General features: G+C 42.0%; 1 protein-coding gene across 9 annotated transcripts; it reads right to left on the minus strand.

Moving 5' to 3' along the window:
- Positions 1 to 1,582: 1,582 nt before the first annotated feature.
- Positions 1,583 to 17,902, minus strand: SAP130 (Sin3A associated protein 130). 9 transcript variants are annotated; one of them, XM_053459059.1, is made up of 22 exons: positions 17,687 to 17,902; positions 16,658 to 16,760; positions 16,194 to 16,429; positions 12,749 to 12,907; positions 12,266 to 12,377; positions 12,056 to 12,177; positions 11,569 to 11,693; positions 11,091 to 11,238; positions 10,809 to 10,899; positions 10,572 to 10,676; positions 9,767 to 9,908; positions 7,413 to 7,534; positions 6,625 to 6,978; positions 6,421 to 6,483; positions 5,559 to 5,736; positions 4,681 to 4,785; positions 3,897 to 4,207; positions 3,533 to 3,784; positions 3,168 to 3,293; positions 2,927 to 3,030; positions 2,723 to 2,836; positions 1,583 to 2,171 (listed from the first exon to the last, which is right to left on the minus strand). In XM_053459059.1, exons 2-22 carry the CDS (start codon positions 16,752 to 16,754, stop codon positions 2,013 to 2,015), a joined length of 3,225 nt encoding a protein of 1,074 aa, XP_053315034.1. In that variant the 5' UTR covers positions 16,755 to 16,760; positions 17,687 to 17,902; the 3' UTR covers positions 1,583 to 2,012. The 9 variants fall into 9 exon arrangements, with proteins under 9 accessions (XP_053315034.1, XP_053315033.1, XP_053315032.1 ...); XM_053459058.1 differs by having other exon boundaries at positions 10,809 to 10,896; positions 12,749 to 12,934; XM_053459057.1 differs by having other exon boundaries at positions 3,533 to 3,781; positions 12,749 to 12,934.
- Positions 17,903 to 21,602: the final 3,700 nt, after the last annotated feature.

Here is a 21,602-nt window from a genome sequence, read left to right on the forward strand (position 1 = left end):
AAAGATGGTCCTGTGACAGCGTTACATATAAAGTCACTGAGCTCTTCAGTACGACCCCTTCTACTAGTGTTTGTCTATGGAGATGTCTATGCGCTTGGTTATATACACTTGTTAGCAATGAGTGCGGCCGGAACAGCTAAACTCAACAATTAGGAGAGATGTCTGCATACGTTTGATCATACAGCGTATCACGGTATTACAGGGAATATAAACATCATCCAAATGGACAGAATATGTATGGGAGAAAAGGAAGGTCATGTGACACAGCTAATACCAGCGGGTGCAAAACAAACTCGCTTTCATACAATCGTTCCCACTGATGGCAGCTGTGTCACGTTTATCACACGCAGGTACATGGCTTTAATCTAGCTACCTACAACAGAACATATAGTTAAAGGGAGGGCCTGCCTCCGGCTAGACACCTATTAAATCAACTTTATTGATACAATACACAACCTGAACTGTAGCACAATCACAGAACATAGAGTACAGCATCCAGACAGAATCAGAACCTACAAAAAAAAAAAACATTTCAAATATACCACAGGACATCCTACAAAGTCACCGCCGGGGCAGAGTCAGAGTGCGGCGAGTCGTCCTAAAACAGTAATCTGTCCACCGGCAGCAGGGTGACCAACATGCATGCAGGGACCGGGAGGCAGGATAGGGAATCAAATGCAGATTGGATTTGTCATTTAGTCTGCATCTAAATGACATCACCAGCTGGCCATATAAAAAAATAGCTGTCTGTATATTGGAGGATGGATATTTAACATTCTTTTTAACCAGATAGACATAGCTGCCTCTGCATTTGTTCTGTAGGCAGCATGGTTCTGTCCAGCAGAATGTTGGCTCCAACACCTCATCCATGAATGGAATAAATAACACAGTGTGCTGTAAATACCCAGGAGCTGAATCACTTATTTGCCTCTTGTAGTGGGAAGAAGTAAAATCGCACATGAGAATACCTAAAAGCTGCTGGACATTTTTTACCCTTACATTTCCTCACACTGGGCTTCATATAACCCATAGGTTGCCTACATACCAAAATGTCTTGCTAAACAGAAAAATGTGTTCCATAGGGCTCTCCTAAAAATGAATCTAAGACAAATGTAAGCCAAAGGAACCTAAGCAGATCTGCCATTCTATTCTTTCCTGGGAAGAATGAATTAACCTCAGTTTGTACGGCAACAACCCATTGTAGTCTGCTTTTTTTTTTTTTTTTATGAAGACAAATTATCCCAACAAAAATTAGGAACGAGGCAACAATTTACAAGAGGAAATTACTGGAAATCCAAAAATACTCAGAATTCTGTTTATAACGCTGCATTTCATTACAAAAGTGTTAAATCCAGCAGTAAGTAAAACCGCACCAATAAAATCACCGCTGTCTTGCATTGTATTTATATGTAAGGACTATTTACGAGGCAACATTGTATTGAGAGAAACCGCAACACAAACAGGGGGCTGATAGGAACGATAAGAAACTAGCCAAGACTTAATCTCCAGTCCCTCATGATTTCCTCATAACATACATAAGAGTCAGTTACGTCAACTTTTCAGAGATACTGAAATAAAACCCTTAACAGGAAAGGACTTGACTGCTTTAATTCTGGGAGAGAGGTACCTAAAAACAATAATACAGAATATGAATACATACAGGTAGGAAATATTAAATTACTTTTACATGATGTGTTATCATGGAGGGGTGAAGAACACTATACACAAGCATGTGTGTGCCACAGAGAACACAGTGCTCACAGGCAGCACCTGGAAACAAAATCAAACTCCACACAGCCATCTTTGCAGGAGGGGGATGCTGAATCCCCATCTGGGACACCATTAGCAGGCCAAATGTCCTGGTATCGGCTGGAAATAGAGTAAATAAATGTCCAGGAAATTATAATAAAAAGTATATATATATATGCAAATCTGCTATGGATACTAAAGGTATTTTGCTGAACAGATGCAGGAATGCAGACTGTCTCGGGGAAATGGAAAGAAGTCCTTAATTACACTTTGTCCTTGTGTTTCACTTTTGAAAGCCTGCGAGATGCTCCACTCTTATTGAGCAGCTTGAGAACACGATCCTTGTGCTCAAGTACTTTAAGCATGCAGTCCCGGGACTCTGTGATCTGATCCATCACTAGTTTGCATCTCTGCATGTTGCCCTGTCAAGGAATTAAAATAGATTAGTGTCGATCACAAACACTGATTACACATAGGATAGTACGTCAACCTGGCATTCGGGCTAAATTAGTAGTATATAAGTGTCCCTTTCCACATTGAGCTTCAACGTAACTCATTAGTGCAGCCGCTTGGATGCCAAGGTCCATTCTTTAATGGAAAGCTGAAAACAATGAAATGTAAGCACCTTTTCTCTGTATTATAGAAATCTAAATATATATATATATATATATACACATACATACACACACATATATATACATACATACATACACACACACACACGCGCCTCCTCTAGGGTGCAATAAAGCTGGATCTAAGGCCCTTTACTAAATGCAGGTTAGCATTTCCATATTATGTGCATATAACAGTTCTCTGGATGTTACCATTATACAAAGTTTCCCACAAGAAGGGCATATCTGTGGGGAAGCTAAAGCAGCAGAAGCATTCATTCCCATGTGTGCTTATCTGGTGATCCATGAAACTACAGGCAGATTATTTGAACAATGAAGCAATTTATAAATAAGATCTGTACCTGAATAAGCTCGTTGATTCTGTGTAAGTCATCATCTGTAGCAGTTTTCTTTTTGGGTATGAGTCCATCTTGCAACACAGTTAACCGATCAAAAACATCCTGCTCCAATTTAGTCTGAAAGAACAAACAAATAAAATGACACAACTCACCAGGGGAGGAAAGACCCTGAAATGTAATTCAAAACCCCAAGCAAATAACAGGTACCAGTTGAAGCAGCTGAGCCGCGCAGAGATGAGTCTTCCAGCCTTGCACACGGCACGAAATCCCTTTCTGACTGGCCAAGTCCGGCAACGTCAACTTCTTCTCTTCTGAAGGGAAATAACGGAAACATCAACAGGCTGCGTAAATTAAAAGCACAATCAAGTATACAGTATGCAGGTGACATTGCCACGTTCTTAAAAACACTAGGGTTTGATACAAATTCTTAAACACAGTGCTTTCTCACCCTTCACCCGCACGTCGCTGTAACGCTGGAAATGATGGTAAGCGGCTTTCCAGGGGTTGCGATAATGGCGCAGGAGTGTGATGGGAGGCCTTGGCCTGACCGGAACATATCTCACTCCCTCCTCATCTGAAATCACAATTAAAAATGTATAAGTGCTTCACCCGTTATATACAAACATAGCAAATCATGAGACACAACATTTAGGTTTATTACCTAAAGCAGTATTTACGACGACACGTTACTACATGATAGTCATCCCTATTCATCACATATAAATTGATGAATGCAGAAGAACAGATTTCTGTAGCTTACCAGGCTTTTGCCCTAACCTCAACCAGTACATACTACACAGTACAGATTAATACCTATATACTCTTTTGGAGGCGATTTGCGTTTCTCAGGCCGGGATGTTAGAGGCTTCATAGAATGACACTTCTCCTCATCCGTGCTGTTGGTCTCCATCATATCACCTTCCTCCGTGGAAATAACGTGCTGTTGCTTACGAGGTTTCTTGCGAGGGGAGGCTCCCGGAGGCAATTCTCCAATAGGCACAGAAACATTGTTTGCCAGTAAGGACAGGGGAGAGGCGATGGCGCTGGATGGCAGCGGAGGCACTGCTTGGGAATGGGAAAATAAGATATCAGGACTTTAGTAAAAATCCAAGTCAAAGAGGGGAAGGTGGTTTAGGCTTCAGGCGGTAAGGACTGATAAATAGCAGCAGATCCGTACCTGAAACAGGCCTTGCTATATCCATTGGTTCCACCTCTTCTTTCACTTTGGCCTCAGGGATGGCTGCTCCAGAGGGTGCACTACTCAGAAGAGGCGGAGGAGCAGATAAGGCAGGAACAGCAGCAGGAGGTCCATGAATATTGCCCGGCAGGGGTCCCAGCACAGGCTGAGAAGGAGGACTGGGCACGGCAGCCGCAGGGTGATGAGAAGACGGGAGAGATGCAGCTGCGCTTGGCTGCTCGCCGCCTGTGCCAGGATCCCCCGTCACTCCCGGAACCACAGACACATGAAGTTCAGCTTTGGGTTTAGTGCTGCATAGCAAAATATAGAATAAAAAGGATAAGAAATTGAGTGGCATGTACACATCTATGCAATCCTCCCAAACCATGCAACTCACAGGGAATGCATCCAAGAAGCACAAGTGTAATGAGTATATATAATCTGTGATGACCTCCCCTTGGACCAATAGGGTAATTGTGCAGGTTAAAAGGCACCCTAGTAACTAAATGTTTTTGCGTGGTATTACTTAACCCAAGTTACAACCACGTCATGGCAACACAGGCACATTTGCAGTTCCGAGCAAATGAAACTTTCTTCTGAAATGCCCCCAAGTGCAACCTTCCCTACTCCCTTCCCTAATTCCAATGTATATGTAACCAATACAATTGTACTCTTTTAAATATGTAACCCGAAGTGTAGCATTTTTTTCTATTGGTATATTTACTAGAAAAAAAAAAAAAAAACAGAAAATGACCAAAATATGAAACAAAAATGGAGTACTTGCCCAGCAGGCCGAGGTGAAGCAGTCGTGCTGCGTAGCGACGTGTCCTGACGTGGACTTACAGCATCTGAAGAGTGTGCAGGAATAAGGCTTTTTCTTACAGATAGTCTGCAAACAAAATAACAATTTAAGTTAAAACCATATCTATATACATTTTACAAAAAAGAAAAAAAACTCCTAGAACCAAATGCCACTAAAAAAAAAAAAAAAAAAACCCCCGAGAGCCATATCACAAACTTTATAAGACGGGCAGAAAAGGTTCCAGCCAGCATGGAAAGAGCAAAAACTGCAGGGGTTTTCATTTTATTAAGCAAGCTGTCAAAACATCACAGCTACAATTACCTGTCATTTATGCTAAAAATATATATTTGTTGTGTTAAAAGCATATTAGTTGCTATTATATTTATGTCGGACAACTAAATGACTTGGTATTCTGGATCGAACTGTCCTAAAAAATAAATATGAAAGATAGCCATATTTAAATGTTAAAAGCCACACAAACTACTGACGATTCCAGGTGATATAAAGGGTTTTAAGTTTAACCCCTTCAAGACCGCGACGTACTTGGTACCTGGTACTTCCGGGTCATAGGTCACCGCCAGACTAGGACATACCAGGTACGTCATCGATGATGCGTGATCCAGTGTCGCTATGAACGCTGGGATTGCGAGGGACGGATGCTACTGACCGCTGGGTGTCCCCAGCGATCCGTAGCAGCCACTCCCCCTCAATTCTGTGCAGGTGATCGCTTTTAAGCGAATCACGAGCACAGAATTAAAATATTTAAAAAAAAACTGCGGTCTTCAAGGGAAGACGCAGTACGCAAACGCCGGTCCTGAAGGGGTTAAACCCCGTTGTTAACAGGTAGTCTTAAAACTAACCCATCGGTGGCAGGCTTCTTGCGCAAGATGCTAGGACGAGGGGACGAGCCCTGTGCCGGCGCACTGCCCATTCCTGGACTTTGACTTTGGGTCTGCATCACCGTAGCACCGGCAGCTGCCGTGCTGAAAGCACTGCTTAGGGGATTGGCAACTATTGTAGCACCATCAGCAAGAGCCACTGGAAAGAAAAGATAAAAAGGTACAGGGTGGTTAGAAGGTACATTTATTGAGCTTAAGTGGAATATTATATTGCTTTTTAGGTGGCCATGTTATTTATGTGTCTTTTCTGAAAGTTTGTGCTGCATTTTCCTGCTCATTCTTTTGTACTCAAATATATACAACTTTGACGATGAAAGAGAACTAATCAGAGGATAACAAGAAACTGAACAGGTTGCCATTGGCCTCCCTACACACAGCTGGCAGAAGGGTTTTAAAGACTACAGCAACCACAATGGCTAAACCAACACCTTCAAGGAAAAAATCAGCAGTCAATGCATCCAAACTCCATTTTAAGTGTGGGGGAAAAATAAAAGTGTCAGAACCATGGTGGAGACATAAAGCAATTAAAGACACAGTAAATGAATTTGAAAATTCATAGAGCTATTAAGAGGAGATTACATGCACCAAATGCTATGTATCTATGCAAAAAGATGGCTGAAACCGATACTATTTGTTTCTCAACAGCTAGAGTTCTCTTCACTGCCCTGGCGTCTATTTCCACAGAGTCTGCACCAACCGCTCAGCAACGGAAGAGATCAGCAAGAAGAGAGGTGTAAGATCATCTAAGCTAGCGATCCTCTACCGTGCTCACCATACCTCTCACTGCTGTTCGCATGCCGCAAACTCTGTGGAAGTAACTTACTTTTTCTACGTAGGAGAGTGGCTTGCTGTCTTCTCTCACTATCCATTGGCTCCTGAGCTGTGTCTGGAAGTTAACACAGGCAAAGATCAGAACCCAAACATCTCATACTATGTGGCTGCTCCTGCCTAGACTCTATCCTCCCCACTCAACCCAGAACCCTTTCCCAGCGGACACTGCCTCTACTATACAGACATACGCCAGTACCTGAAGCCTTTCCTTCATTCTGAGCTTGCTGCGAGCCAACAGATGAGGTCTGAACACCCTGGCTGGTTATTGATGCGGCAGGGTGGATTCCCTGCGTGCTCATTGGAGGAGGCTGAATCCCCTGCGTGTTCATTGAAGGAGGCTGAATCCCCTGGGCGCTCATTGATGTTGCCTGCATCCCCTGTGCGCTGAATGAACTGGGCTGCATGCCCTGTGCGCTGACGGGAGCGGGCTGTATCCCCTGGATGTGACGCGTGTGCGAAGCATCCACGTTTATCAGCTGCATCGGATTCAGGTGGACGGTAGAAGCAACGGACTGAGCTGTGATGGCTGAATTTGGGGCTTGAGCAGAACCTGAAAATTGTGAAGTAAAAAGAAATGCACATGGCTGAAACCATGCAGTTTCCAACATGCTGCTCTGCGAACCCCCCCCTGCACACACACACACAAATGAGATCACCAAGAAAACATCAGTTTCACTTTCAAGATGTGAGAACAATTTGAATTTTTTCTGATGAAAGTTACATATAAACTGAAACATTTTTTTTTATAAAGCACACAGTCACAGACTGTGGATTTTCTCCTTTGTTACACCTAAAATTTCAAATTGGATGTGGGTTTCTAATTAGTAGTAGTCACACTGCAGCTTTGTGAATGCTCTAGTAACATCAATTCAATGGGAGGGAAAAGTGACACCATTAATAGATTTACATTAACAATACTACGCCAGCAACAGTTACTTCTACAAAAACAAAGTTTTCACTAAGTGTTCCTTTACAGAAACTGACCTGGGTACGGCCGTATGGTAGACACCGAACTGGTTATTGGCGTGTAAGTATGTGCCGTCAATGGATATGCAGAAGGAGGATACGTGGGTAGGAAATACTGCAGCTGCACAGGAACCGGCTGCCTGTTAACCATAAAGATGGACATGTTTAATGATCGCATTATGAAAAAGGAACAGTCACAGCTTTCTGATTCGCATAATTTGTAATAAACCACTGAGCTACGCCTTCCTTTAGCCAACCATGATTCTTCTGCGACAAGCTCTACTCTTTACAGCCAAGCCTCACTCCTTCCCACCGTAGTTTGTGTCAATTCTCGTCTTGTCATACCCCTTCAATATATGTATTGTATTTAGGGCTGCAACTAACGATTATTTTAATAATCGATTAGTTGGCCGATTATTTTTTCGATTAATCGATTAATCGGATAAAAAAAAATGAATGTAAATTTTTCATTTATTTAAAATAATTTACTAAACAAATGATGTTAAATACAAACAGCAGAATAAAAAAACTTTGATAATACATTTCTTGTCTTTATTTCCCAACCAGCCCCCCAATATATGCACATTTGAGCCCAGGCTTGCTACGCTGCCTCTCAGACATGCCATGCTGCCCCCCCACATATGCCACGCTGCCTACCACAGCACTCCACGCTGCCTCCCACATCTGCCACTCCACGCTGCCTCCCACATCTGCCACGCCACGCTGCCTCCCACATCTGCCACGCCACGCTGCCTCCCACATCTGCCACTCCACTCTACCCCCCACATGCCACTGTGCCTGATACGCCTTATACCCCCTGAAACACCACTCCATCCTCCCCAGACATGCCACCCTGCCCTCCCCACATATGCCACGCCATGCTGCCTCCCACATCTGCCACTCCACAATGCCTCCCACATATGCCACTCCACAATGCCTCCCACATATGCCACTCCACAATGCCTCCCACATATGCCACTCCACGCTGCCTCCCACATCTGCCACTGTGCCTGATACGCCTTATATCCCCTGATACCCCACTCCATCCTCCCCAGACATGCCACCCTGCCTCCCAGACATGCCACTTCTCTACCCCCAGATATGCCACTCTACCCCCAGATATGCCTTATACACCCTGATACACCACTCCGTCCTCCCCAGACATGCCACACTGCCCTCCCCACATATGCCTTATATACTGTATATGGCTTATACCCCCAGATATGTCACTTCACTGCCCCCAGGATTTAGATTCCCCTAAATTAACCCTAAACGCCCCATTAACCATAACTGCCCCTAAAATTAACCCTTAACACCCCCTTAACCACAGCATCCCCTAAATTAACCCTAAAGACCCCATCAACCACAGCATCCCCTAAATTAACCCTAAACACACCATTAACCACAACTGCCTCAAATTAACCCCAAACACCCCATTAACCACAGCTGCTCCTAAATTAACCCTAAACACCCTATTAACATAACTGCCCCTAAATTAACCCTAAACACCCAATTAACCATAACTGCCCCTAAATTAACCCTAAACACCCCACTAACCATAACTGCCCCTAAATTAGCCCCCACCTCCCCTAACTTTCAGTAGCCCAAATATATATATATATATATATATTACATACATATATACACACACACATATATATATATATATATATATATATATATATATACATATACATATACTTACAGTTAGATGAGTGTCACAGCCATGTGGTTCTGGCCTGGAGAAGGAAGGGGCGGGGCCAGTTGTCACAGTGATTACAGGGAGGGGGAGTAAGTAGGAGCTGCTGCTGTGAGACGGTGAGTCAGACTAAACGGATTATATAATGAGGGGGATTTTTCAGAGCGTTTGCTCTGAAAAAACCCTCATTTTATAATCGATAATAATCGATTCAACTAATCGATAATGAAATTCGTTGCCAACGAATTTCATTATCGATTATTATCGATTTTATCGATTAGTTGTTGCAGCCCTAATTGTATTAAGCTCTTCGTAAATTGTTGGCGCTATATAAATAAAATAATAATAATGTATAATGAAGTCAGAGAGTTGAAACATCTCTCCTGTAAACTATCCCTTTAGTGCAGGCGCACAAATCCCCCAATGCTGGTGTGTAACAAACACCTACAGATAACATCTTTATTACTGAAATGCCTAAAATGGAAAAAGGTCAGGGTATGCTCAACAAATGAACACAAAATAAAGGGATATAACATTATTGCACTAATCGTTGCATTCCGAGGCTGTGACTAACTATACCTTACAGAAGACAAAAAGGTGGCTATTGTGCCACTAGGTAATAATGAATTACCTATTACAGCTACGTTATAAAACGGTACCATCATTGTCTTACCTGTTTTCACTCCTGGCCTCCATAGTCATGGGGTTGGGAGAGGCTCTATGACCTGGGATGGGTATTAGATTGCCCCGTTCAGCTCCATATTCTGACTGAATCCGAGGGGAAGTGTGAGTAATTTGTTGCGGGACTACTTTGGCTGTAACAAAAACAATATTTGATCAGGTGCGACAAGTTAGTACATACATTCAGCAGATAAAGCCCAAAGCTGTCTGAACACAATCCAATTGTGTAACATTAGGTCAATATATGGTTATTAAACTTTAGTGACCAGGGCCACAATCAGAACAGTCCAAGTCAAAAAAATGCCATTTCCATACATTGCCCAGCTCTTAGAGGATTTAAGGAGAGGTCCCATGAATTTTTTTTTATTTTTTTTAAGTTTTATAGTGCTACACACAGTACTGTAGCACTGAGAAAATGGATTTTTACTACCAGCAGACCTGGAGGCTGCCATTGTTGTCAGTGATATGTTGGATGACTTGACCCGCTCAAACACAACACTGAGCTGATGCTTTCTGGCAATGCTAATGGAGACCTGTCTATCCAACAAAGTCCTTTCCACCACACATTTTCATTGGTCAGAGTGCGGGGCTGGGTGATTTAAGACATAGCCATTCTACTTTTATACTATAAGGAAGTCAGAATGTTAGTTTAATAGATTGGTCTGAATGAAATGATACTAGAATGGTTTTAAAATGAAAGTCTTGATATTTTAAATGTGATTGTAGTAATAAAGACAGGTGGCAAGAGCTCCCCTTTAAAATGTGAAAGCATTAAACTAGGGAACCTTTTCACATACCCACAGGAATGCTGGATGCTGTGACAGCCGTGGCGTGTGAGGAATGAGTAGGCATGGTCATCGTGACAATGGTGCTGGTGGGAACTTGTGCATGAGAAGAAGAACCTGCAACACAAGTGAAAAAAGCCAAACATTTATGTACATAAGATCTCTCTCATCCACCTTTCCATCGCAATCTGAACATTAATTCAAGTGCCCACATGACTACAGAGTCAAAGCTTATATTGCCTTTCTGACCTGATGTAGTCACCGCAGGCAGAGTGTTTGTTGCCAGAATCGGAGCCACCGTTGCTGCTGCTACTGGGTTACCAGCACCAAAGAGAGTCTTCTATCAAAGAAAAGAATGCACCTTTGGTTAAGATTAAAATACAAAGGATGTTCAAATCAAATGCAGAACATACAAAAATGCGAACATGTGTATGTTAAAAATAATAACATACGTAACGAGCCATGCTTCCAGACAACACGATCTATGTATTTACGCCAAGAGTATTAAATGTTAATTAATAATTGTGTTACCTGTGTCATCGCATGCAGTTGTTGCTTTTGCGCTCCCAAAGCAGGGTGTGATGGAAGTGTGATGCGGGTGGTAGCATCACGGGCCTGAGCCGGTCTCTGGATGCTGATGGTAGCAGGAGGAGGGTGTTGCTGGATGGACAGGGTTGGTCTAAGAAGGAAACAGAAGGACCTGACGAAAACAGTTCCTACATCCACAGCAAGGAGGAGGATGCTTGTCACAGATATCTGGCACTCCCGCCTTCCAAGTTTTATTTAAGGCTATTGTGCACATTGTGAGAGTACAAGCTTGCTGATCACTATAGTTATCCACAGAGAGGTCCAGACATATATTTCCCCTGGTTTCTAGTATTTAGGACATCATGGCTTTGGTTGACCTCAAATATTCAGGCTGCATGTTTTTAACTACACTATGAGAAGTATTTAATCCACAGCGGTTTTCTCTCACAAGATATCTTGGAGACATTGTAGTCGTGCTCACCTTAACACCGGCTCTGCGGCGTGAGCTGGAGCAGTGGTGATGACCGGGGACTGGGCTCGTGTAGCTGACACAGTGGCTACTACAGCGGGTGACACGGATGTTGCAGTAGTCACCGGAGGGCGAGACTGCAAATAACGAGCATGAGATTGCGAAATGAGAAATTAAGGTTGAAACTTAAATTATCGTAACATCATCTTTTAACGAGAAGAATAAATCCTGCTTAAGACACACATCGCATGAAGTTTCATCAGTCCCTAACACATAAAATAAATATTACGATCAGGCAAATCACATTATAGGCGAGTTCTTAAGGGAAATAATACATACAATACAGTAGACAAGCCAATATTAGAAAAAATATTAAAGGCACCAAAATATCCATAGGTAGTCTCACTACCATGTAAAACAGTTACAGCCCCTCTAATCCAACATACACATTTTCCTATTAACTACCGCTACAAATAAACATTATTAATCCATATCTTACCTGGATAGGAGGATGAATAATGTGTTGAGCTGCTGACTGGGCAGCACTGGGAATCGGAGCAGAGGCAGGCCTTAGGACAGTCGTCACCTTAGAACTGGATATTACCGCAGCCGCAGCAGCTCCTAATGTAAAAACATCAATAAAGATGTAAGAAATGTGTTTGGAAAAGAAGTGAAAATAATAAGAATACATTCTTTTAGTTTATGCTACCTCTGGGAAGATGAGAGGCCCCTATGTGCAAGGGAGGTCCCGGAGCATTACTGCGGATAATGGACATCTGGACGTTCGTAGCCATGATATGATGAAGGCTGTTGGGATGGCCCTAAAAAGGAGAACATATAGACGTTAAAGAAACGGCAGAAACACACCAAAAATAGTTCAGGATTATTATCTGAAGTCTACTGAATCCTCTTTGCCAGACAGGTCCAATTCACATTTTGATAAGCAGGTACCTGCCTGTTAGGACTGATTTGTCAGGAATGGATGCCCTAAGTCAACTAACCAATAAAAATGAAACAACGTCAGTCAGGCTCTCCATCGCTAAACACAAGGCTCATCCCCACTTTGTCCAATACAAAAGTCTGCAAGTCACTTCTCCAAGAACGCCCATTAAGCAGTGCGGGCCAATGAAGGTACACCCATACGATGAACATATAACACAAACACCAGCTGGATTAAATACTAGGCACCGACCTGCTGCCCACTGATAGTGGCCACAGGGATAGCTGAAGCCTGTGGAAGACCACTTTCCATGGTGACTGTCACCGGCCCAGAGACCTTTGGTACAGCTGACAGGGCAGAAGGAGGTGCTGGAGCAATAGGGCGGCTGGGAATAGTGGGCTTCAGAGGTGGCTGTGGGAAGACATCAATAGTGAACTTCTGTCAAGACAAAAGGATTCAGCTGACTCCCTTCAGCAGTCACTTGGAAGACAGAAGTTGTAGGTTATAAGAAATCTACATTATATGTTATGTATAGGAAGTTCAGCGGCCTCTCTTACACAATCTACATCCTGCCTATTATTCAGCGCTGAGCAGCTTTAGGCAGTCACCAAACAAGCCTGATGAAATATGGGTCTTAACCAGGGTCAGCCTTCATTATTTGGCAAAATGTTTCAGAGCGGAGTACCGTTACAGAGAAAGCTGTACAAAAGCAGCCCTCACACAACCATGCCGCTGAACACCCCTTCTCAAGCCACGCAGCAAGCATTACTGATGTGCAGTTTTCATTTCTTCTACAGTAACCGCCGATATAAAATAGACGGTTTGAGGGAACGTTAGTTTGGAGCCTCCTACCAGCGATGGTTTATCTGCTGTTTGTAACCGTTTACCGGGTCTGGCAGGCTCACAGTGCTCTAATATCTATTGCTTAATGATTCCTACTTTCTCCATAACAGCAGATATGAAGCTACGGATCTGGGTCCCCTTAATCAATAGCATGCATTAAATGTGTAAACAGATCCAAGTCTTTACACTCTTCTATGCAAGTTGATGGGTAGATAGCACCAAAGTGTTCTTCGGGGGTATTTGGTTTTTAGTTCCATCATTTTGAGGTGTTGATATTTAACAAGGCTCACACTTTCAGCCACCAGATCAAACATACCATATTGCCCCGACCATAGGTTGCACCCCCCCATTTGAATCTTTAAAATTGGGGTGTGAGCTATAATCAGGTAGATTCTCAATGTCTCCCTACCTTCTGTTTTTCAGCAGCTCTGCTTCTTCAGTCTTATTTGACAGAAGGAGCCTCCCTGCAAACCCTCTCCCCTGATTGGAGGAACGGGTTAGAGGTTGTCCACGTGGTAGATGCTGTAGACCCGCCCTTTTGTAGAAGTCCCCCAAGAGGACAGAATATTGCAGACAGATTCGAAGAGGAAGGTGCCGAAATGCTTCTCTTTCTTCGCGTCTCTGTCTGCAATATTCTGGCTTTGTGGATTACTCCGGCTAAATGGTGGGACACCACAGGGACAGCGTCTCCCTCGTTTCTCTGAGCGCTCCGGGAGACCTGGTTCACGGAGGTGATACCGGAGAGAAGAGGATGAAGACAGCAAAGAGTAATAGCTCCAGAAAATTAGATATAGGGAAGTGACTGGTGGCGAAGGCAGGGGACATTGAGAGAGAGCGTGACAACATGAGGAGGAGAGAGTAAGAAAATGCTGTTTTACTCTTCTGCTAATGTGTATTTTTTTGGGAATTCTCTTTAAAGTGGCACCAAACTATAGGGGAGCGGCATATAATCAGGACAAACGGTTAATTAAATATTCGTTGGTGGAATTCACGATGCAAGGTGACTAACACAGCGATCTCACCCACAAACTACACATATCATTTCAGGAAGACTATTGTTTAGCACGTCACCATGCAGTATCCGACACACCATGTCAAACCCACAAATAACAATGAAGGGATTGAGAAATTGTCATTGTTTGAAAATATACCCAATGTGATTTTATATTAAGTGACAATTAAAGCCAAAACACGGTAGATTGAACTATGCACCGATCACTTGACAAAATACAAAACTCAAGTATGGGATGCCAAAGACGATGTCTTGATTTTTTTTAAATTTAGGAGACGTATTTGATAGTTGCACTTTAATGCATTTAGTGGCCACGTCTTTAAATTAGCTTCTTTATCCCCCTTTTTTGCCAATGCATGGAGGGATCCATCAGAATCTTGTCTGTGTAATTGCAATGTTACCCGGCCCCTTGATTCGCAGGAGATGTATTTGGCAGAAGTTTCTTAGTCAGAGCCACATCAGATGCTACGCTGCCTTTTCTGTCTTAAAAGTTAGCTTTTCACTAACTATTATTGACTGTTTATCAGTTATATGCATATGTGTTGTTTTTGTTATCTAAAAATCATAAAGCATTGTGGTAAACAACATAATATATCCATATAAATCATATGAAGGGCCCTCCGGAGTATTAAAATAATATAAGAAAAACCTCAATAGATCTGGAGATCTCCAGCATATCAGCTCAGTGCTGCGTTAAGTAGAGGAATGCTACACAATATGAAATTACTTCTTAAGTTGGCATCCCATCGATGTGGCTAAACTAAGTTTATTAGAACTTTCATGATACATAAAAAATATTTATTTTTTGGTGAGACTGGCTTCATGGTCATGTAATTTGATTTTAAAAAAAAAGCCTAGTACTGATAAAATCCATAAATGCTTCTTGAAAAAAGTAAACAGCAAATTCTCAAGATTGTAAGCTTGCGAGTCGGGCTCTCTCCACCTAATGTATCGGTTTGTGTTAGTCTGTCAATTCTCATTGTGTCATACCCCTTCAATATATGTATTGTATTAATAGCTACGTAAATTGTTGCCGCTATATAAATAAATACATAGATCATCTTCAACAATTCACAAAATATCGCTTTGCAATACTGGTATAAGTAAGCTCTTGTTAATGAAATGCTATTAAAAAAGCTACTTTTATTTAGTAAACATGACACGATGTAACGGGCCCCTGTAGCGCAGTCTAGCAGTCCCTATGGTTCGTGACTTGGTGTGAAATATATTTACTGAGCCGTGTAACAAATCAACCATTTGCAATATAGCTCAGAAACCATACACAGATGCTTTTAGTTAAAGTGACACCAGTTTGCCTTAACACTTGTTTCCACCGGGAATGTTAATGCCGTTATACATATACATGCTCATAATTCATCAGAGTAATCAGAAATGCATTTGTTTTATATGTATTGAGTATATGTATTGTAAGAAGAGCTGCCTAAATCATTGGTGCTATATAAATAATATCCTGATCATATGCATGAGCGTCTGCATATTTTCTACAACCCACTAAATTAAAAGGAGGCTATGAGCACACTATGAAAAGAGCTTTGTCAAGAACACAGACCAGCCTACTATATCAGCACAAAAAGCAATGAACACGTACTTAATCCTGCTATGGCACATCTGAAACCCTGGCACACATGGTCGGCAACATAAATTAACATTCATCGGTAATCTGTCCCCCAACATAAACAGCAACATCCGTAACAGTGAAACCCGGCGATTAAATAGGGGGGCTTATTGTTTTACATGAACGTAGTTACACCAACGTGCTTCCCTACAGTGCACGTTATACCCAAGCGTATATTAAGTATTCCCCAAATTTCTCCATCTTACCTTCAGGATACCTTCGGGGAAGGACAGTGGAACAGCGGGGGTGAGGTGAGGAGATTGAGCCGTCATCGCGAGGGGGGTGGCAGACTGAACAGGGTGATGTGAAGTCAACATCTGGACTTGGGGATAAGGCCTAACCACCACCGGTTCCTGCTTCTCGTCGCGGGCCGGGAGGACTGCGCCGGAACTAATGGGGTCCCGGGGCTGGACCTCCACTTCTCGAGCGGAATCGTCCCCTCCTACATGTGCATTGGGAGAAAAATGTTTTACTGAAACTTCTAAATATTTCTATGGACAAAATGACAAAAGTATAAAACACTTGTGACCGTGCATAATAGATGGGAATGTATTGCACATAAAAAGAAGATAAAATCGAGGTTCAAATCCACTGCGTAGTTAGCTCAAGTATTTGGCGGTAACTTTTACGTTATAAACCTGTTACTGGTTCCAAGACGCCGCAGTATTACCTGCTCCTGGGGTATTTTGGCCCATGGCATTTCCACCGCCTGGCACCTGGGACTGGGGCATTGAAGCCCCTTGGCGGGGGAATTGCTGGGAGCTCATATCAACCTGGAGAACAAGAACAAAAAAATGTCAGGCATGGGATGCAGATCAACATAATATATTATAGTATCTTAAACCCAACAACAGACTTCTGTGTCTAAATAACTGAGCTATATGTAGTGGTTTAGTACTGTAGCACACGGCAAAACGTCTTAGTCGCGCATCCACATTTTTTTGCCATATATATATATATATATATATAATACTGTATATGCTATCAGAATATATATATATATAATACTGTATATGCTATATCTATATATTATATATAAATTATATATATATATATATAACGTTAATGTGAAACGGGTAAAAGATGACAACCAAGCTGGCTCTATGCTGTATCAAGTTATGGATACGCACAGAAGCACTGACTTTGAATCAGTCTTTAGACTTATCTTAGATCAGCTTTAGGTCTATCCCGTATATGTTGAATTTCCTTCACTGTATTAGCCTCTACCACTTGGAGGCTGTTCCATTTATCTACCATCCTCTCTATAAAGTAAAACTTACAAATATTACATCTAAGCCTCAGCCCCTCTAGTTTCAGATTATGGCCTCCTGTGAAATGAACTTCGCCCCTGTTAAACCCCGGTAAGAATGTAAATGCGTCTATCACATCCCCTCTCTGTACGCTCCACACATTGACATCCTTTAGTCTTCCCTGATAATGAATATTCTCCCTTCGCCTGTGTGCGCACACCAGCGGGGAATGGCTTTGGTCCGATGTAAAGTGCATATGTCAGGTACACAAATATTTTACAGCGTAAAAAGTATTTACACGGCGATGGCGCTTTATTGGAGGAAGATTATTTGGGGAAAGAAAGACATTATTTTGCTGTGTACGTTTTCCACAGGCTTCTGCCCCTAACCGCCAGATCGGGCACAATAACAATCCCTACAGAGTGAAAATATAAATATCTCACACGTACATACGGGGTGCTGCTACCAGCCGAATCGTACCCACGTCGGCTCCACTAATGCCTTTTCGGTTTCTGCTGCTTTACTCCAAATGAAGGATCCGTTCTTCGGCAGTATTTTTCGGTTTCCGGTTCCGGTCTCGGTCTTTCTCTCACCTCAGTCTGACTGAACCGCGCTCCGCCACCAATCACGTGACCTGCCCAAAGCACCTCCCCCTTGGCTGCTAACCAAACGGCAGCCGTAGCAACTCAGCACAGAGCGCTAAGCACACAAGATGACACGCGGTTTCTGCGAGTCGTTAAGCCGGAAGCCATTTTGTTGGCGACGGTTACACAGAGCGTTGCTTTGACGCATACTGTTTCCCTGCATCATTATAACCGATTTAACGCCGTTAACGGTTTACTTTTCTTTCTATGAATCTTTACTAACGGGTAGCGACACAAAATAACAGATTTAATAGGAATTAATGAAGGTGAAATCGGTCTGTACCATATTAAAGGCTTTATTTGTAAAGTGGTCCACACCAGGCCTGATACTTTCATTTTGAGCACCCTGTCGGTAAGCAAGACGTATGTAATCGAGTTCATTGTTTTAAGGGTCACCCTAGGACACTTGAAGAGTCCCTTTAACGGTAAAAATATGGTTTATCTCTTAATACTTCCAGTGCCAGGCTGTTCTTACGTTTTTTTTACACATATATATATATATATATATATATATATATATATATATATATTACATGGCGTTTAAATGTTAACAGGATATGATGTGATTTGTATATTGTCATACTATTTACTATATAATCAACAATATTGTACGCCCGCAAGGCGTAGTGGTTACGTGTTACGTTATTTTAAATTGTCATTGACTTTTACATCGTATTATAACAGCGCTACAGAATCTCCTGGCACTATATAAATACATGTAATGGAATATAATAAGAAAAAACACGCATCTTAAATGAAAATGGTAATTGCTCCATGTTGCGATCAGGGGAGCTAGCAACTTTACTAAGTAATTTAAATCAAATGACAGATATATTATTTAAGTAGTATGCAATAAAATATCCTTGTGGGGACAGTTACCTACATATCCCAACTGTAATGCACACTAATAATCTCGCTACTCATGGAAGCATACAATATATCCTCATTCCCTCAACCTGCGTCCTGGAGAAATCAGCAGTCCTACATCAGCCTCTCTACAATCAAATCATTCTCACCCAGTCCCCATTTTTCCATCTCATTCCCTCCCACGTTATCTTTTATGTATCGCCAACAATTTACACAGTGCATGATCCAATACGTACATTTAAAGGGTAAAACCATTGAAAACTGACAGATTAAGACAACCCTGATACATTAGGCAAAGAGGGACCTGCTCCTAAGTTTAGAGTCCAAACAGATTGTAAGCCTGCAAGAGCAGGGACCTTCTCTCCTTCTGTACCGGAAGTATGAACCCTTTCATGCCCCTGAGGATGTACTGGTACGTCCTGACTTTGTTGTAGCAGAAGGGACATCAGGCTGTCTATTGGGGCCCTGATTAGCATGGACAGATCAGAAAATGAAAAAATAAGGGAAATGACAAATTAAATATAAAAAAAATATTGTCATCCAAACTGTGTTAAAAATTAAGTTTTAAAAAAGGGCTACCTCCAAAACCCCTTAAGCCAGTAGTATTAATTAATGTATAATATAGGGTAATATGCAAAGTATGAGTATGACCCTCTTGAACATATAAAAAAATATGTATGTGGGGTATTACTATAATCAGGGGATGTTGATAAACATAAATTGGGTCATCGTTTAGCTGGGACACCTACAGTGTAGAAGAAAGCACCAATAATATTAAAACTCTGGACTTATCACTAATTATTTTTATTATTAAAACTACTGGCTTAAAGGTATATAAAAATTGGTCCTGAAGGGATTAAAGGGTTTTACTGTTAGTGTCAAATGATATATTGTCAATCTTAATTTTTACTCGTAATGTATGGTAGATCCACTTTTTGTGTTAAATGCAAAAGACAAAGTTACCTGGGTATGATAAGCAGCGCTGACACTTTAAGGTCAGTGGCCACCAAATGATGCATACATAGCCGACAGCAAGTGGTCGCACACTGCAGCACCAGCAGTGCTCCAGGAAGTAGCCTGGTGTGCCAGAGATGGACCTGTATGTATTTTAGGGGGGCTTCTTCCCAAGATCAAATAGTAATTTCAAATAGAAATCTTAATATTTGATTGAAATATACTTTATTCAAATTGAACATTGCAATGTCAAATGAAAAATACATAATTATTGGAACATATAGATTACATGCTTAAGGTTTGACGTAGGCAAGATTCACTTCACAAGTCTTAACTGTCCGATTGAAGCAAAAGAGTAACAGTAAGATACATAAAAACTACTTTATACATAAAAACTACTTTAATATCACTGACACAAGTTGAAGTATGAGAAGTATGTGGCACCTGCTGGCCACAGATCAGTGACAGAAACCATTTCATTAGTACTATTCAGTTAAGAGCTTAAGGGCAGCCCAAGTGAAATCTTGTAGACGGGAAAAGGTTGTAAGTGGCAGCATTTAGGGCAGACTGTAGAGGAGAGAGTCGAGACAGTGGAATGCCAACCAGAAGAGTGTTGCAGTAGTCAAGACGGGAAATGATAAGTGAATGAACCAAAGTTTTTGCAGATTGTTGGGTGAGGAATTACATTACATTACATTTATTTATAAAGCGCCGGCAGATTCCGCAGCACTGTTACAGTCAGAAGAACAATTTAGAAACGCATACAATAACACATACAATAACAAACTGGTGCAAAGGAGAAGAGGGCCCTGCTCTTGCGAGCTTACAATCTAGTCAGTGGTTTGGGGGGATGTGAGACAATAGGAGAGGAATGGGCAAATGCGAGAGATGTTTTGTAGGTGCAGGTGGCAGGATCTGGCGAGGGACTGAATGTGAGGGATGAAGGAGAGGTTTGACCCCCAAGGCATCACACCTGGTTAGTAGGAGAGATAGCAGAGGGCCAAGGACAGAGCCTTGTGAGACGCCAATTGAAAGTGGAAGGGGTGATGATGTCTTGCCAGAGAAGCTGACAGAGAAGGAACGGTTATACAGATATGAGGAGATCCAGGAGAGAGCTGTATCTCGAATGCCTGTAGAAGCAAGTGAGTCAAGAAGGTGTAATCAACAGTATCAAAAGCAGCAGAGGTTAGTAAGGCGATTGTACACAATCCGTTCAAGCAACTTAGAGGGAAAAGGAAGCAGAGAGATGGGGTGGAAGTTAGTCAAACAGACAGGATCTGAGGATTTTTTAGAATGGGTGTGATTAGCGCATGCTTGAAGGCTGTTGATACAGTTACAGATGATAGAGAAAGATTAAATAAGTGATGGACCAAGGGACGGACATAGAGACTGTGTTTGGTGTGATGGGATGGGGTCGAGGGGACAGGTTGTTGGGTGAGAGGAAGAAAGAAGAGTGGCTATCTCTTCTTCGGTTGTAGGGGGACAGGCGGTTAGTATGAGATGAGCGGAGAGAGTGGTGGTGGGCGGTGTAGGAGGGGGTTGTAAAGAAGAGAGGTCCTCTCTAATAGTTTTGATCTTGTCTCTGAAGTGGGTAGCAAGATCTTGGGCAGTGAGAGAGGTTTGTGGTGTGGGTATGGAGGGGCATTTAAAAAAAAAAATCCAAACTAAAAAAGTGGAATATTCCTTCCTCGTTCATTGTAAATGCAGTTGATCAGTATTGGTAAAACTGCTAAAAAGACCATTATATGAACTAAAAAAAAACACTAAAGGCCTAAAATGGGTCCATAACTATTGGGTGATAATATCTGAATCCATCCTTGTTATAGGAGTACTCCTTGGATACTTTGAAACTAGTATATGTAAAATGGCTAGTTTGGTAGAATGTATCCACTATACACTT

The sequence above is a fragment of the Spea bombifrons genome, chromosome 3, assembly GCF_027358695.1.
Source record: "Spea bombifrons isolate aSpeBom1 chromosome 3, aSpeBom1.2.pri, whole genome shotgun sequence".
Classification (NCBI taxonomy): domain Eukaryota; kingdom Metazoa; phylum Chordata; class Amphibia; order Anura; family Pelobatidae; genus Spea; species Spea bombifrons.

Excerpts from the sequence above, each read along its gene's own strand:
- SAP130 (XM_053459056.1), bottom strand. The coding sequence starts at position 16,754 with ATGAGCTCCCAGCAATTCCCCCGCCAAGGGGCTTCAATGCCCCAGTCC. Across the intron at positions 12,378-12,748 it reads CCACTATCAGTGGGCAGCAG|GGCCATCCCAACAGCCTTCA; the intron begins GTCGGTGCCTAG and ends TCTCCTTTTTAG. Across the intron at positions 10,900-11,090 it reads AACTGCATGCGATGACACAG|AAGACTCTCTTTGGTGCTGG; the intron begins GTAACACAATTA and ends TTTCTTTGATAG.